The 16,014-nt window shown below is 39.6% G+C and overlaps 1 protein-coding gene across 1 annotated transcript in view; it reads right to left on the bottom strand.

Annotated features, from left to right (window-relative positions):
- Positions 1–2,506: 2,506 nt before the first annotated feature.
- Positions 2,507–16,014, bottom strand: part of ptc (protein patched) — a 77,270-nt gene continuing 63,762 nt past the window's right edge. The window contains exons 7-11 of the mRNA XM_033483796.2: positions 9,244–9,651; positions 6,303–8,144; positions 5,713–6,201; positions 5,219–5,342; positions 2,507–4,925 (exon numbers count right to left, since the gene is read on the bottom strand). Coding sequence (XP_033339687.1) covers positions 4,783–4,925; positions 5,219–5,342; positions 5,713–6,201; positions 6,303–8,144; positions 9,244–9,651 — 3,006 coding nt within the window. The 3' untranslated portion in view covers positions 2,507–4,782. The remainder of the gene's footprint in view (positions 4,926–5,218; positions 5,343–5,712; positions 6,202–6,302; positions 8,145–9,243; positions 9,652–16,014) is intronic.

Here is a 16,014-nt window from a genome sequence, read left to right as displayed (position 1 = left end):
CGCCAAGGTGTTAACACGAGGTGATACTTTCTTTCAAATGAAGCGGCATCGTTACGAAGGCACTGTTTTAATTTTGTAGGAATATTAAACAGTGTGCAGAGAACAATGTTAATACGACGAGCCTCGTGAACTAATAGTTTCATTAATCCGTAATTACACACCCGACCGCGCAAAGCGAAAATTCCCGTGAAACGATAAAAATAAAACTCGACGAAGTTCTTCGGGACTCGATGGAATTTTTTTACAAAACCCATTTCCAACGCCAGGCTTTCTAAATCGGTTTGTAATTGGTCGTATCTGCATAAAGCACCGCGGTTCAATTAATTATTTGCGCATTTGCCGCGAGTAAAGCCATTCAGCGTTCCCGAGAACCCTGAGAGCCTGCGATCGCTGTCAATTAGCATTGTAATTCGTTTTACGCTATTGTTGTCCCATTATTGTCGCGTGTATATTTGATAAATATTTCTAACGATTGAAAGTTATTTTCGAAAGTTGTTTTAAATTTATTTTATTTTTATATGGTTATTATATATTATTGCGTTGCGCGTTTTACACACAGTTGATGAATCTATTGTACTTTAAAAAATCTAGCGTACCACGAGAAATTCTACCGCGGTTGGACGAATTGTTCGAATCTTAAAGTTTACGGATGTTTCGATGGATAAGATCGATAAATGTTTGTAATCTCTACGAAGCTTTAAGGATGCCATTGAATTACGATGTCTCGTTGTTGTTGTCCGAGTAAAATTGTGCCTATCTCTGAATTACAGTAATTAGTCGAGCGCAGCGACGTTTTATTAATCGATCGTGATTAATTGTTTGTAAGCTGGGTGTCGCGTAACGATCGCGGATAATCGTGTTACCTCAACGAAGAATGATTATTTGTTAAGCAAACGATTCTATCGGCGATTCGCTTCGAGTTTATTACATGTATTATACCTTCCTTTACATTAACTTTACTATAACTGGTTTGCAATGCGATGTAAAGACGCGGGATTATACACACGGTGGACATGCAATCAGACATATGTTTTTGTATATATATGAAAGAAATATAATATATTAATTAGATCCGAGATATAACGAAGCGCCTACTTCGAATTATTACAGAACCTGGTCATACGTCACAATTGGAACGCGGATCTCCATGCGAAATAAAAATTTGTTCGATTTAAATTCATAATAAATTTTTGCCGTTTTATTTTTCATTGTTTAATTTTAACATTGTTACAAGTGCCAGCTATTAGTTCTGTATTATTCTTGGCTCAAAATACATTGCAACACGTAATATTTTCTGAAGAATAGCAATTATTAACGGCAGAACTTTTCAGATTAAAATCGAAACTTCAAAGCAATTAGCTGGAAATAAGCTAGAAATTAGCTGGAAATAATTAGCTGGAAATCAGCTGTAAATAGCTGGAAATAAGTTCATCGTTCGTATTATCCATCGATGGATTAGATTTCTTAGTTCGATACTAATGACGATTACGTAATACATTTATATTCAGATACAAATTAATTTTCCTCAAGTTAACAATTTTATATTTCGAACAGAAGCGTTGAATAGTTGCAAATTCTCTAATATATTTTTCCAAAGTTGTCAATAATCGAGACAGTAATTTTTCGTTCGCAACATTAACTCGATCGATGCGTTATTAAATCAAACTCATTTTGTTAATGAATTTATTATTTCTGGTTTTTAATATTTATAACATTTCAGTTCGTTAGAGATTAGGTTAAGCACTGCCGTGGCTATTTTGCCATTTAATTAGTTATTGGGGAAATAATTAATAACGTTAAATATTCAGGGTGATTTTTATAGCAATTGTCGATGACGTTAACATCGATGATATTTTATTCATAAATTTATTATTTCTGTTTAATAATTGTAAGAATTTCTTTATCTAATGACATCTTCTAGAAAACATCCGTCTGTTTTACAATCTAATGTTTAAGCAAAAATAGCTGACAGAACTCGAGGTACAGGCAAACTTTTCGATTACAAATATTTCGAAAAATTATTTCGGTAAATCATTGATGATGTGGCTTCCAAATCATAAAACGTGTCGTAGTACAAACGAAGTATACAGAATACTCGATTCTCGCTAAGAAGCTTAAATTTCTGAAATATCGATAACGATGAGCGCGATACAGAAATGATAATCGGCTTCTGTAGACCCGTCTTTGGTTGTTAGGTGCGGGTGCTATTGACCTAACGGGGGAGTTGATCGAGACTACGAAATAAATAAAATTTATATCGGGTGCTAGGTCTACTGTTATATATAGTTTGTATCCGTCGGTTCCTAAGTCTGTGGCTACATCTACATCTCGTTTTCGATGATCTTTCGATTCTGTGTAACCGACGAATGGGTTCCAGTCCGTGCTAACGTGCAACTGTTGGGTTCGGAACCATGCTAGAAAGGAATTTGCCCTCTACCGAGAATTAATCGGTTTTTCAAATCTTTTTTTATAAGGAATGAAGAAGAGGTATTAAAGGTACTTGGGATTATTTCAATATCGTCGATATATTTATGTACAAATGAATATTATAAATCATACAATTAATTGCTTCTATATTCAGTACATAAAAATAATTAGCTTCTACCGTACTAAAAGTAATAGTAAGTTAAATTTTACACCTCCAGTTGAAACATGGGATTAGGAAGAATTACTGGCTCAATGTATCGAGACATATATAATCGATGGATGCACGGAACTGCACCGTTGTGGTTCTAATTTCGACGAAATGCGATATTGGAATTTAGCGTATACAATTGGAGGGGCACATTGACTATTCTGTTCCTTATAAATCTGTTCCTTATTCACAAATAATTCTACACTTATTATAGAGCATCTGTTTTTATTAAATACCTTCTCTGCATTCTCATTATGTTTACAAGTTGACTTCTCATAAAAAATACTTCTCTTATTGTACATAAAAGTCTGCGACGTACGTTGTATCGAAATATACCTTGCAGATAATTAACTGTCCGATAATATATTACACCTTTTTACATTAGAGGTACGGGTCCGATGAATTGACTTATTTTTATTAAATTAAGTAACGAGTTTATATAAAAATATTATATAGCGTGTGACATAAATAATTAAGTATATATTTGTGTTTTTTTTTACAAATTATCGTATGAAATAGGGCATTGTACAAAACGTATCGTTTTAAATAGTCATAATATTAGTGTGAGGACGTAAAATAAATAATAAATAGATTTCAGATTCGATATTCGCTCGAGTTCATATACACACTGCATGTTAACCGTTAGCATTATAATAAATAGTAGTCGCTCGAATTTCATAATCTTTTTTCATTTTTCCAAGGCACCACGTTGCAGTGGTTTACGAAGGCGAAACGTTGCGTGAAGTCTACCCTTGCTTCTGAATCAGAAGTCACAACGCATAATAGTTACGTAAACGTAATCTGTCAAGGTCAAGCAACCCGGGGGTACCTAAATAGGTATACACGCTCCAATAAATGCATTTTCATTAATGCACCACGCATTATGCGAACAACGCTGTACGTATCTTCTAAAAGACAAGACAAAAAAAAACATCTTCATAAAGTTGCGCATTCTCGATAAACTTAACATCTCGACGAAGACAAATGTTAATACTTATATACTTTCATTTCGTTCAACGGATTCTACGAGAGATCCCTAGCGTAGAAATATTATACAATCGTCGCTCGCGTCTCGTGAGTCCCCATAATCTTTGTCACCGTATTTATTAACACTTTAATAGAAGAGATAATTCAATTTGTCTACTTTGCTAAATAATATCCTTATAGTTTCATGGAAACTGTCGTATACCACAGAGCATAGTAAAGCATCTTTTCTGACGTGCTCTCTTACACACACGCACACACTCTCTCTCTCTCTCTCTCTCTCTCTCTCTGGCTCTCTCTTTCTCCCTTTCTCTATTGAGTCGATTCGATGACGTTGCTTGCCCCCCCTCCCCTAATTATCACACATTCAATTCAGAAAAGAAGACAGCCAAACAATGCTCTGCATTGAATGTATGATACACTACATATATAAATGTGTCTTTCAGGACATTTATATGCATAAACGCACCCTGTACGTATCGATTCCGTGGGTGGGCGTAAACACACCTTCTCCAGTTATAATACTTTTGTTTCTCAATTCGAACAAACACGTTCAACCGTTTAGCGACGTGGAACTACCCTGTGAATTCTGATCGTCGACGCTATACAGGGAACTATAGTTTACTTCGTGCTCTATTCGAGATCAGTTCGCCGTTTCCTATCGAAATATACGGTCGGTGACCTTTTCTAACACCTTAGCTGCCGGAATTCTTCTGCAGAACACGATTTCGGTAATTTTCTTTTACATAGAAAAATCCCAAAAGGTACGATGAAACGTTAAAAACGTTAAAATATTCTCAACTACTTGTTTCCGTTTAAGGAAGTCCATTGATATATTATACTGGAATGACAACCTCGAAATTCCACTAAAAAATGACTATAATTCAAAGAAATGTTTATATTTCTTAATTTATTTTGAGGCCCAACAGTGCCTGCAGATAAAGTGTTAGAAAGGATTTGAACGCCGAGTTTGAGTCTACAACCTGAAGCAAACTTATCTTGAATAAAGTTGTCGGTACTTACACGATTCAGGCGCTTGCGCCTCGCTATGTAACTAAAGAGAACAGGAAAAAAAACTATAAATCTATCCTAGTCAGCCTTCTGTATGTTCCCGCTTTGCATGGTACTTGAGCAGTAGCTGCCGGTCATGCCGGTACTTATCATTAGTGTTTATGTTGGTTAGAATCTGAATCCGGTTCCGAACTGGAACCGGAAGACTCCCCAGCATTAACGTTCGCACTGCAGCGCGAGCTCCTTCGGCTACTGGAGGTCGTGTGCCTGCATTTTTCACTACGGTCCATTGTACCTACAATAATAGTCACACCAAAATTATAATATCCAAATATCATTGTTAATATTAATTTATCGGTAACACTGTGAGCGCTGTGCAGCCATTTTTCTGTACTTGGTAATTTCTGAATTCTCAATTCAATTTTACAATTTGCAACCAAGCGGCCACTGATTCTAAACTTATAAATCGTCAACTTAGCGAATAGATAAATGCGAAAGACTTAAAATGCCGCTCAACGTGTTAAAAGTCACACAGATATTGATTCTCTAGCATTATATTTTCCTCCGATTGCTAGAACAGATACTTACTGGTTAACGGTGTATGAACTTCCACCTTTATGTTAGCTGTCGCAGTGACCTTGGTCGTGATATGAGACGTCGACGTCACTGGTGATATTCGACTAGACCCACTTGTATCTGATCCACTACAGTTCTGTTAGTTAAAACAAAAGCACACGGGTTAATCATGCTGCTTGGGGCACATCATTCACGCAGTGTTACGATATCTAAGCAGCTGTAAAAACAGGGTGAGCAACATATCTCTCATCCACGACAGGACGCTATGTTGACCTAGCGAAAGGCATGATCCCGAATTAAACAACGTTCTCCTTTAAGTTTACCTCCCGTTAACGGACGGCCATGTTGCTCGCTCTGTGCATCTTTAACTTTAAGCAATCGATGAGTATCGCAGCAGCTACCAAAATATCATCAATATGTGGGTACATATGAAGGGATCGAGAAACAGGTTTCGGCGATCTGTTTCACCTTAAAAAAAATAATACAAAACGCGTGGTGGACCGTACCTGATTACCACACGTCGACGTCGTCTCGACCTTCAATTCCGGCTGGACGATTATGCAAGACTCTTGCGTACTATGCCAGGAGTTCGGCTCCTCGGTAATCGTCGTCAAGGAAGGCTCGGCGTGTAACCTAGCATTATCGATCTTGTACGATCTTCTGGGTGGTGCTGGGGGCTTCGACCTTCTGACGATCGGCGAGGCAGGTGGTGTTGGTGTTGAAATCCGATCCGGGTGATCGTTGGGTATCACTTCCGGACACGGGCCGATCAAAGACAATAAGATCGGCAGGAAGAACAGGCCGTTCACCAGACCGATCCCGATCAGGCAGAGCAACACCAAGAAGAAGTATCGCACGATGAACTCGAACTCGGAGAAGGCTAGCATCACGATAGCCAGCAGAGTCGTCAATGCCCCGTGGATCACTGGCGCGTACATGTGCCCCAACGCTAGGCGGACCCTTCGATCTCTGCTTCCGATGCTCGTGACGAAACTCTGCGAGCAAGGAGATCATGACATTTTTAGAACATCTGGTGGATTAGAAAGCTACTATTCTTCGCCATTGGTAGGTAATCTAGTTCCGATATTCTACTCACCAGACAGATATGCACGGTAAAGTGCACCGCGATCCCAACGCTGACAACAAGAAGTACAGCAGGAACCGCGCTCAGCTTGATGTCGCACAGGCCCATGAGCCCCAGGAGTTGCAAAACAACAGCAGCAAGAGACGAGCCGACCAGCAAAGCAGCCCAGAGGTTCAACAACAGAATTCCAACTACGACGACGCTGGCAGTCAGAGCAGCCAACAGAGCTATGCCCAGATAGCTCCTCAAGTCCATGTACTGCTCCCAAAATTGAAACGGTATGCCGGAAGGGAAATTCGGTAGTCCCCTTTCCTCGAACTTCCTGCACAGTTTTCTCACACTGCCAATCAATTCGGTGATCTCCTGCGTGTCCGTGAGCTTGTGCAAGTAGAACGGCATCTGGGCGTACGTCAGAGGCATGCTTTTAGGGATCTTCAGCTCGTGATCGTTCGTGTAGATCCACTGTCTGGGCTCCGGCCTCAAGTTAGCTTGGGAGGATCCGTAAGCGAGGACATCGTTGGACACCCAAGCGCTTAGGTAATTATAAAACGCTCTAGGGTTGATGATCCCTTCGGAATCGACGAGTCTGACTTGAACGACCAGGGACTTGTCGATGGGGTTATCAACATGGCCGGTCTGGACCAGGAGCTTGTAAGCCAAGATCGCCTCGTCGCTGGCGTTCTTGTACCATCTCTCCTGCGTGATACACCCGTTGCTGTAATCCCTGTCGAAAGCTCCCTGCAAGCCTCTCAACCAGTCGCGAAACAAACTGAGCCAGAACTCCGGCAGGCCGCCGTTGTCGTTCTTGATCACGTTCTTTATCCTCATGAACGCGTCGTGATACTCGTACAGCAGCTTCTGGTTGTTAGGGTACTCGAAGTCCCTGCCGGTGACAGCGTACATGTTGTAGAACCCGAAGTGCTTCGCCTGGGCGGCCAGGAAAGCGTGTTCGTTGGAATTCTGCGGGACCAGATCGGTCAGCTCTAGACCGTCGTTCACACGGATCGCCTGCCAGACGCTGCCGGCTAGAACCGCGATCAGCATCATCATGCCGAAGACCTTGGTCGCCGGTTTGGTGATGAAAGGTGCGTAATGCCTGGCCGCCATCTGGGTCAACGAGAAACTGAGGCAGTCGTCCTGGCTGCAACCGGTCAGGGTGTCCTCCTCGCTGCACTGCTTGTCCAGGTCCACGTCCAGGTTGCCGCCGACCCAGGACTCGCTCTGAGCATTCTGCGACGTCAGAATCTGCGTGCAGGTCTCGCGCCGCTCCGGAGGGATCGCTCTGGTCACCGTTTGCTTCGCAGTGCCGTTCGTCGTCCTGCCGGCGTACTTGTTCCTGCCGGCATTTGAAGACGGCAGGCAGCAGCAGAAGATATCGGAGCGGCCTGAACGACGTCTCCTCAGGTCCAAGCTGACCATGGCCGGGAAAACTAGCAACATCGCGGCAAGATTGAACAGCAGCAACACTCCGGCTTGCAGGCAGAATACCCGCAGAGCCGGTATAGGGATCAACGCGGCCGCGAAGAACGCCGACACGTTGCTGATACCAGCTAGCAGCACCGACAGCCCTGTCCGCTTCAGAACTACTCCCGTTTGCTCGCCACTGGGTACCTCGTTCACCGATAGCTCGGCGTAGGTGTGCGTTAATAGGAACATGTCGTGAACACCGAGGCCCAGGGCTAGAAACGGAACTATCTGAGTGGTCGCTGCGTTGAAGGGGATGCCTAGCAGGGCGCAGAACCCCAGACCAGCTGCCACCGTCGCGCAGATCAACATCACGCCTGCTATGCCGACCCCAGCCTGCGAACGCACTGGGTCCTTCCAGCGGAGGAGCGCGATACCTGCGTACAACAGCTGCAACAGAGCATAGAAGGTTTAGATTCGCGGTGAACACCATTAGCTTTGGATTTGGAAAAGTTTGGAGCACGCAGTGGACAACGCTTGATGGGTGAAGTCGACTCTGAAGAGATTTATGACGTGCTTGTAGGTGCTTATATTGGGTTGGCAACTAATTGCCGATTTGTTCAATGAAATAACAAATTTATTTTTACTTGGAACGAAGTTCAATCTGTAATGTATTTTCCATTTTGTTCGATGACCTTTTGCCATCTCTCCGACAACTTGAAAATTCCACGCTCGTAGAAAGTCTGATCCTTTTCGGCCGAAAACTGAGTTAAGTGAGATTTTACAGCGTCATCGTCGTTAAAAGTTTTACCACGAAGGGAGTTGTCCAGGGATCGAAATAAGCGGTAATCCGATGGCGCGAGATCAGGGCTATATGGTGGGTGTAACATCGATTCCCAACCAATATCCATCAATTTTTGCCGAGTGGACAAAGACGTGTGCGGCCTAGCATTGTCCTGCTGGAAAATGACACCTTTACGATCGACCAATTCTGGTCGCTTTTCCTTGACCGCTGCATTTAATTTGTCCAGTTGCTAACATTCACGGATAATAAAAAATAACATAATTATAATAATAATAATTTTATAATGTAACATTTACGGATATCATAAAAATGGGAGTGAGAGACATCTATAACTGAAATCGGCAATTACTTAGTTGCCAACCCAATACAATCATATTCGTGTTAAAAACAGTGGACACCGTAGTGATTTCCGGTATGATAATTTAGTTCCAAGAGTCGAGAGTTGCATAGAATGTAGGACACGTCGAGAAGTGTTATAGAGGACGTGTGACCCCGGGAATATACATATAGGAAGGCTGAAACAAGCGTCTACTATTTTAGAGGCCGAAGTTAATGGCAAAATGTCTTTCGTATGAAAAATAATGGCCGGTAAAGCAATCCGAAGTGGCATGCATTATTCCCGTGGTTGTTGCATAGAGTTTATGGGAACAGCGTTAGCCCGAAGTCCTAAGCCTTATATTAACCCGTAGCGTGATTGATGGTCCGCTAATGGTTCGAAAGAGGTTTTTAAACGGTTCTACTGACCATCATCGCGCAGCCAATGGCGATCTTCATGACGGGCACCTCGCTGTACTTCCCGAGTATGTCGTTCATGGTGGTCGTGCTGAACGCGTACAAATTGTACGGCGCCGAGCTGTTCGAGTCCAAATGCTTCTTCACCTGATTGCTGAACGCCCGTTGCCAGGTTTCGAGCACTTGGGATGCCTTCTCCTGGGACCAGTCGATGTGGTGTACCTTGTAGGTGCCGGCGAAGAAATCGTAAAGCTCTCGTTCGCCCATTAGCTGCACAACGGTCTGGAGCGCAGCTGCCCGGGTCAAGTGACCAGTCTTATTGTGCTTAGCGCCGCCGACGAGCAGCTCCTCCGGCCAATGCATATATTTCGCCGCGAAACCGTAACAGCCGCCCGTTAATTCCGCCCCTATGTCTGGTACCTGTCGAAAGAAACCGTATCGTTCGAGTACCCGGTCCGAATACCTCCGCCGCGTTCGACAATCATCCAGCCGACCATTCCGAGAACCACTCGGAAAACCATCGGTTCGGGCTAGCCGATAGCCTGAAATTTTATTTGAAATGAAAATAAACAAGCTATCCGTTTGAAATCATTTTTCTTTCAGACCGTCGTTTTCGATACCGTTTTAGTCGAGAAGATAAATAATATCGATTATTTCGTTACTTCTTTATTTCTCGGTTTGGCCAGAAGAAATAATGCTGAAAGTAATAATAAGCGGAAACATTTTATTTTATGAAATTTTCGTAACAATTCGTGTAAATCCGTAAGCTGCAAACCCAGGCCCAAACATTAAATTTAACTACATAATTATTTCAAGTCATTGTAAAACGAAATAACATTTCAAATAATGTCATTTCAATCGTGCCCGGTTCTGCCAATGTTTTTTATAATTTAGCGAAGGTAACATAGATCGATCATCGAAGACAATATTATACAGATCCTCTTCCTGTTCTAAAATATTCTGGACGCAAAGAAGTTCGTCGAATAAATTGCGAAGGAAACGGACTGATAGATCTCAGAATAATTGCTGAATCGGAATCGTTAAGAACCGTCAGCTGACTTCTTTCTCTATCTTTGCTCGAAAGGTTTTAGATTTCGGTGCAGTGGGTGGTTCCGCGGTTCTTTATTTCGATACGATGAAAGGTGCGCGGTTGGACGAAGTCCAAAACCCTTCGCCGCGTCATAGTCACCGGCGGCTCCGGCGATACGTTCGTATGTCCGAAATAAACAATCCCGACACGACCAATATTATGATATAATTACGATGGTGTTATTGATACATCGACGCGAGTCACAGAAATGACTCCGTCACAGGCCCCGGAATCGCAGTAGACCGAAGGTTAAAGTCCTGACTGGTATGCTCCTTTTATAGGTCCCCATAAAATCTCTGTGTGAGGTCCAAGCGACACCCCAGTCGCCACCCTCTGTCGTCTCACTTACGATCACGTTTTTACCATTTCTCGGGGCACCGAGGAACGCCCATTCGAACCCTCTTTCTGTCCAGAATTATTCTTTCGGCAGGCAAAAGAATTCCTAACGTGACTTGACGTGGCTCCTACATAGACTCGGTCACGCTTCGGAGATTCGTGGTTAGACAGGCTTTCGACTTTGGCTTTGGCTGCCGGCCGAATTGGTCGAGTTTCTGGTTGAAAAAATGAGTTAGACTCGGTTACGACGGAATACGTTTTCATAGACGGTCGAAATGGAAATCCGGATCTTCCTGTTGCCTGTCGTTTAATAATCGTCGCACGTATTTTATCAGTACATTGGGGGTTTTATGCTTCCTCGGCGAAATTTAGTATACGAAACTTTAGGTTAAATATTTATATATTATTAAATTATTTAAAAATATATTATATTATATAAATATATAATATATTATATTACTATAATAATATATTATATTATATAAATATATAATATATTATATTATTATAATAATATATTATATTATATAAATATATAATATATTATATTACTATAATAATATATTATATTATATAAATATATAATATATTATATTATATAAAAATATATTATATTACTATATAAAGTAGTACAGTAATGTCTCTCTAATTGTGACGCTCAGATCGTCCACGAAAATGGACAATTTAGGAAAAGGAGATACGATTATTATTATAGTCACGAATTGTCAACAACTATAAAAACGAGCTGCGAGGCTCGAATAATCGTATCTCCTCTTCACAAATTGGCCATTTTTCTGCACAATCTGAGCGTCAGTTAGGGAGACATTACTGTACGTATGAAAATTAGTAAGAAGAGAAAGGCATTTTTGTTCGGTTTCTATTTCTTGCTATCTACCTATAAAAAGAATAGTTGAATTGTTTACGAAGAGTTAACGTGCAAGATGTATTTCTTCTTGAATTGTCGAAACAGTACCTTCCTATCAAAGCAACGGTTCTTTAACACGACTGTTGTTGTTTAAAATAGTCCTCTATAATTTTGTTACGCATTGTGCAAAAGTTATAGCACAAACAAAAAAAATACACATCCCCCTATTCCTAATTTATGAACTGGTGTTTTTTCTTTTAAATAAATAAAGAAATTCTGAAGAAATCTTTTCAATGAATGTAGGATTTATGAAAATTTTAAAATAAGAATAGTTCGAAGAACCTTATTGCGTGTCTTATTATTCGAAGGTGTGCGCGAACCTTCCACCAACCGTGTTAAAACAAGAATATTGAATTTGAATTATGGTCGTCGGAATAGAAATCGACAATTACCGGTACAATTCCATTGGACTCGTACGCAGGTCACGCAACCTGTCAAACCCGTCGTTTAAAAATCACCATGGGTAGTGGGCATGCAATTATGTAAGTACATACTTTGTAAATCATCGGTTAATTAGCCGGCGGTGTTGAAAATGAACGGCGCGAAATCGCAAGGAGTTTCGATTTTCGTGAAAAATCGGCGGGGATAAAGGGGCGAGAAGAAATGAAAGCGAAAAAAAAACGAACGGGAAAGATACGGAGGACCGTTTACTGTTGATCGCATACTAATGAGGTAGTGTTAATTACCCGCGATTAAATCGTCGGGCATTGCAAAATAATTAAACGGATAAGTGGGTGTCGGCCGGAGAAATTACGGAAGACGCGTGGTTACGATGGTTTTGCGAATATCGGAGTCGAAGATTACCTCCGCTTAATAAACGATAAGTAAAAATAATCGGTGCATGCAGTAGACGCCTCGAAATCGACTAACTTCTACCTGGCAACAATAATGATACAGAATACACTTCGTCGATAAATTTCTCATTACATTAAGACAAAATGAGAGAAAAATATGTTTACGAATTCGATGAGCACATAAAGTGAAATTGTTACAAAATCGAGATCGAAATTTTCCAAATTAAACGATTCCGAATCCCGGGAACAATTCTGGAAATTGAATTCGAGGAAACAACGTGAGTCGGTTTATCGCAACAGGTATAAACGGAGATACATTTTTTAATCCAGTAAAAGCTTCAAGGTTATATTACGACTGGGGTGCATGATTCAATTAAGGTTCGAGGTGCACCGGTCGCGCGAGTTTCAGTGTTTACAGACAACTGAAGTCCAAGCGACGCAGTAATTAGCGGTTACCATTCGGGTATAATTATACCGGGACGCGTACGAAATTTTTCACCGAGTCCTGCGGAGAATTCTAATTTAACGCGATTCCGTTGCTTGATACCCACCCAGGCATCCTTTAATTTCTCCGCGCATTCGCGGCGCGATACCCGCATGCCAACACAAGCTACGTGTAGCGATAGAGGCCACCCAACGTGATTATCGGTCGTAAGTATCGGTTCGCGTCGCCTTCAACCGCCTCACGATATACATATTTCTCAATGGCTTTCGACATTCAACCGACGCCTGGGTCCACGCCGACCCACGTCCGCCCAGCACGGAATTTCGTTCACAAATTATTCGTAGTTCATCTTTCGAGGACCTCGATATTAAAATGTTAATTAAAATATTATATTTAATATTATATATTATTATATATATTATATATAATAATATAATAATAATATATAATATATTATATATATATATATATATATATATATATTATAATATATAATAATAATAATATATATAATATAATATATATATATATATATATAATAATAATATATAATATATTATATATATATATATTATTATTATTATATTATATATATTATTATATATATTATAAATTATATATTATATAAAAAATTAATTAAAATATTTCTGTTGTCCACGAAATTAAAATGAAAATATAATCTCTGAAAATATAATAATATAATCTCTGAAAATAAAATGAAAATATTGTACGATATCTGAAAAATGAAAATTCGTTCGCAAAATTAAAATCATTTTTATTACCCTCGAAATGTAACTAATTTATACCATCTCCCAAACTAAAACCATTGTTGGTACTTTAAAAATTAATATAACATAATATAGTAACCTGAACGAAGGCAACATCATTCCTACTACATCTCGAAATAAAACAATTATTGGTATCTTGAAAATTAAGATAATGTACGACGGCACCTGATTTTTACCAAAATTCTTTTTACTACCCTTAGAATTAAAATGCTTCTAATACTTTCAGTATCGAATTAATTTTTACTACCCCTCAAAATTAGGATAATTCTTAGTTCCTCCAGAACGTTAAAAGAGTTTCCAAAACTTCTGAATGCTCAACAGTTTGATCTAGATTGCTATCGTTTATAAAGAGAATCGAACGAAGCAAAAAGGATTGACCAAAGTGAAACCTTGTGAAACGAACTTTACTAATACCGGCTGAAAATCAGATAAACCCGCGCGATCGCGATTCCGTCGGTGATTCAAACGGAACGTGTTGCACGTGTGTTGGTGTTACGTAATTCCAGGAAGAAGCAGCAACTATGCACAGCAGAAAACGTCGCGTCAACGCACTACTGGCACCGTTTTCTTGTTTTTCGCTGCCGATGCCACGCCGCGCCGGTTCGACTAGACCGGTACCGGTATTATATTCCGAATCCGTTCGTTCCTCTTCCTTTTTTCTCCCCATTACCAGAGAATGTTTTTACGTCATATCTCGTTTTACGTCAAACTAGCCTAATTACGTTAATCCTTTGCACTCGAGTGGTGACTCTGAGACACCGCTAAAATTGTTACGCCACGTTCCAAGATAATTTTTGTAATAACAAAGCTTAGGTATAAAGAATTGTTGAAAGTCTAACTGTTGTATGAGTCACAAGATCCAATTTCGTATGCATAAAATGCACTTTATCACTAAAATGGAAATACCATAAGTCAAAACAGTTAATTTAAATTTTCCAGTTAACTTGGCGTCGAGTGCAAAGGGTTAATAATAAAATCGTATACCCTCGCTGACAATTAAACGAACAATTTTTACACACTTCTTTAATCTCTCTAATTAATTTAAATCGTACTTTTATCTTTTATCTAAACTCTAATTAATTTAAATCGTACTTTTATCTTTTATCTAAACTCTAATTTAAATCGTACTTTTATCTTTTATCTAAACTCTAATTAATTTAAATCGTACTTTTATCTTTTACCTAAACTCTAATTAATTTAAATCGTACTTTTATCTTGTAGTACACTAAATTGAAATATTTATCTAGTAATTTAGTTCGCTAGATTTGTTAGAGTTTTCATTTGTGGGGGGCTCCTGGACTGCCAAGGATCCAAAAAGGAACCACTTTTTTAAAAGCTGGCTTTAGCCAGCACAGCCTCCTTTCAAGGATACCAGTCTTCAACGAGTGTTTAATGGAATTTATTATCTGACTTATTATTATCTGATCTCACAGTTAACGAAGACCGGCTCGGGAGCACAGAGATCGATAAAATCATTGATGGGGAGCAGATACGTGATCTCTTCAAGGGGGCGGAAACTGCGGCGAGGGAAAATCGGTGACTCAGGAAGCAGCTGCAACCCTTTCAACTTCTATCGCGCGATCGACGTGAATTTCGGATATCTTGTATCCACATCAAAATGCATATAATCGACATTGTGAATTAAATTTATAAGATTTTGTAATTCGGCGACAGTGTCTTATTCGCCCGTTTCAAAATCGTTCGAATTTAATTACTCCAATACCTCGACAGGATCGTTGAGAAAAAACAAATATGTTGTCGTGCATAATTATAGACTTAAAGCAACTTTAAATATTATTAAAAATTTTAAACTAGAAATATGATATTTTCTTAAGTTTTTGTTTTAAATTTTTAATAATATTTAAACAAAAACTTGAGAAAATATCATATTTCTATTTTTAAATTTTTAATAATATTTAAAGTTGCTTTAAGTCTATAATTTATTTTCTAATTAAGTCTATATTTCTATTTTCTATTATTTTTAATACAGTATGGTATATTTCTATTTTACATTATTTCTAATATACAGGGTGTCCTATAACAGATTTATAATAGCTTTCTATCTTGGCAGAAGCGAGTTGCGAATGGAAACGCTTTCAGCAAAATTTGTAGATCAACTGTAAAAACAATCCGTATGAAACGACACCCAGAGCGAATTTTACACAGCTTTCGACGCGTCAACTATTCTTAAAAATGATCATTGTACAAGATCCAACCGACTTCCAACTTCGCTAACATTTTTACCAAAGCAGATCTGAATTTCTCGATGCACCGGATGCAACTACATACATACATATATGTATGTACTCCCCAAAGGACATTCTTCGCCCACAGCTATGCTCGAAATGGCCCCTTGGTCTACTGACGCGTGATCATTAAGTGTAATTACCTTAAGTACAGGCGCG

The sequence above is a fragment of the Megalopta genalis genome, chromosome 6, assembly GCF_051020955.1.
Source record: "Megalopta genalis isolate 19385.01 chromosome 6, iyMegGena1_principal, whole genome shotgun sequence".
Taxonomy (NCBI): Eukaryota; Metazoa; Arthropoda; class Insecta; order Hymenoptera; family Halictidae; genus Megalopta; species Megalopta genalis.
Note: the sequence above shows the minus strand (reverse complement) of the source record. Positions and strands in the feature narration are given on the sequence as shown.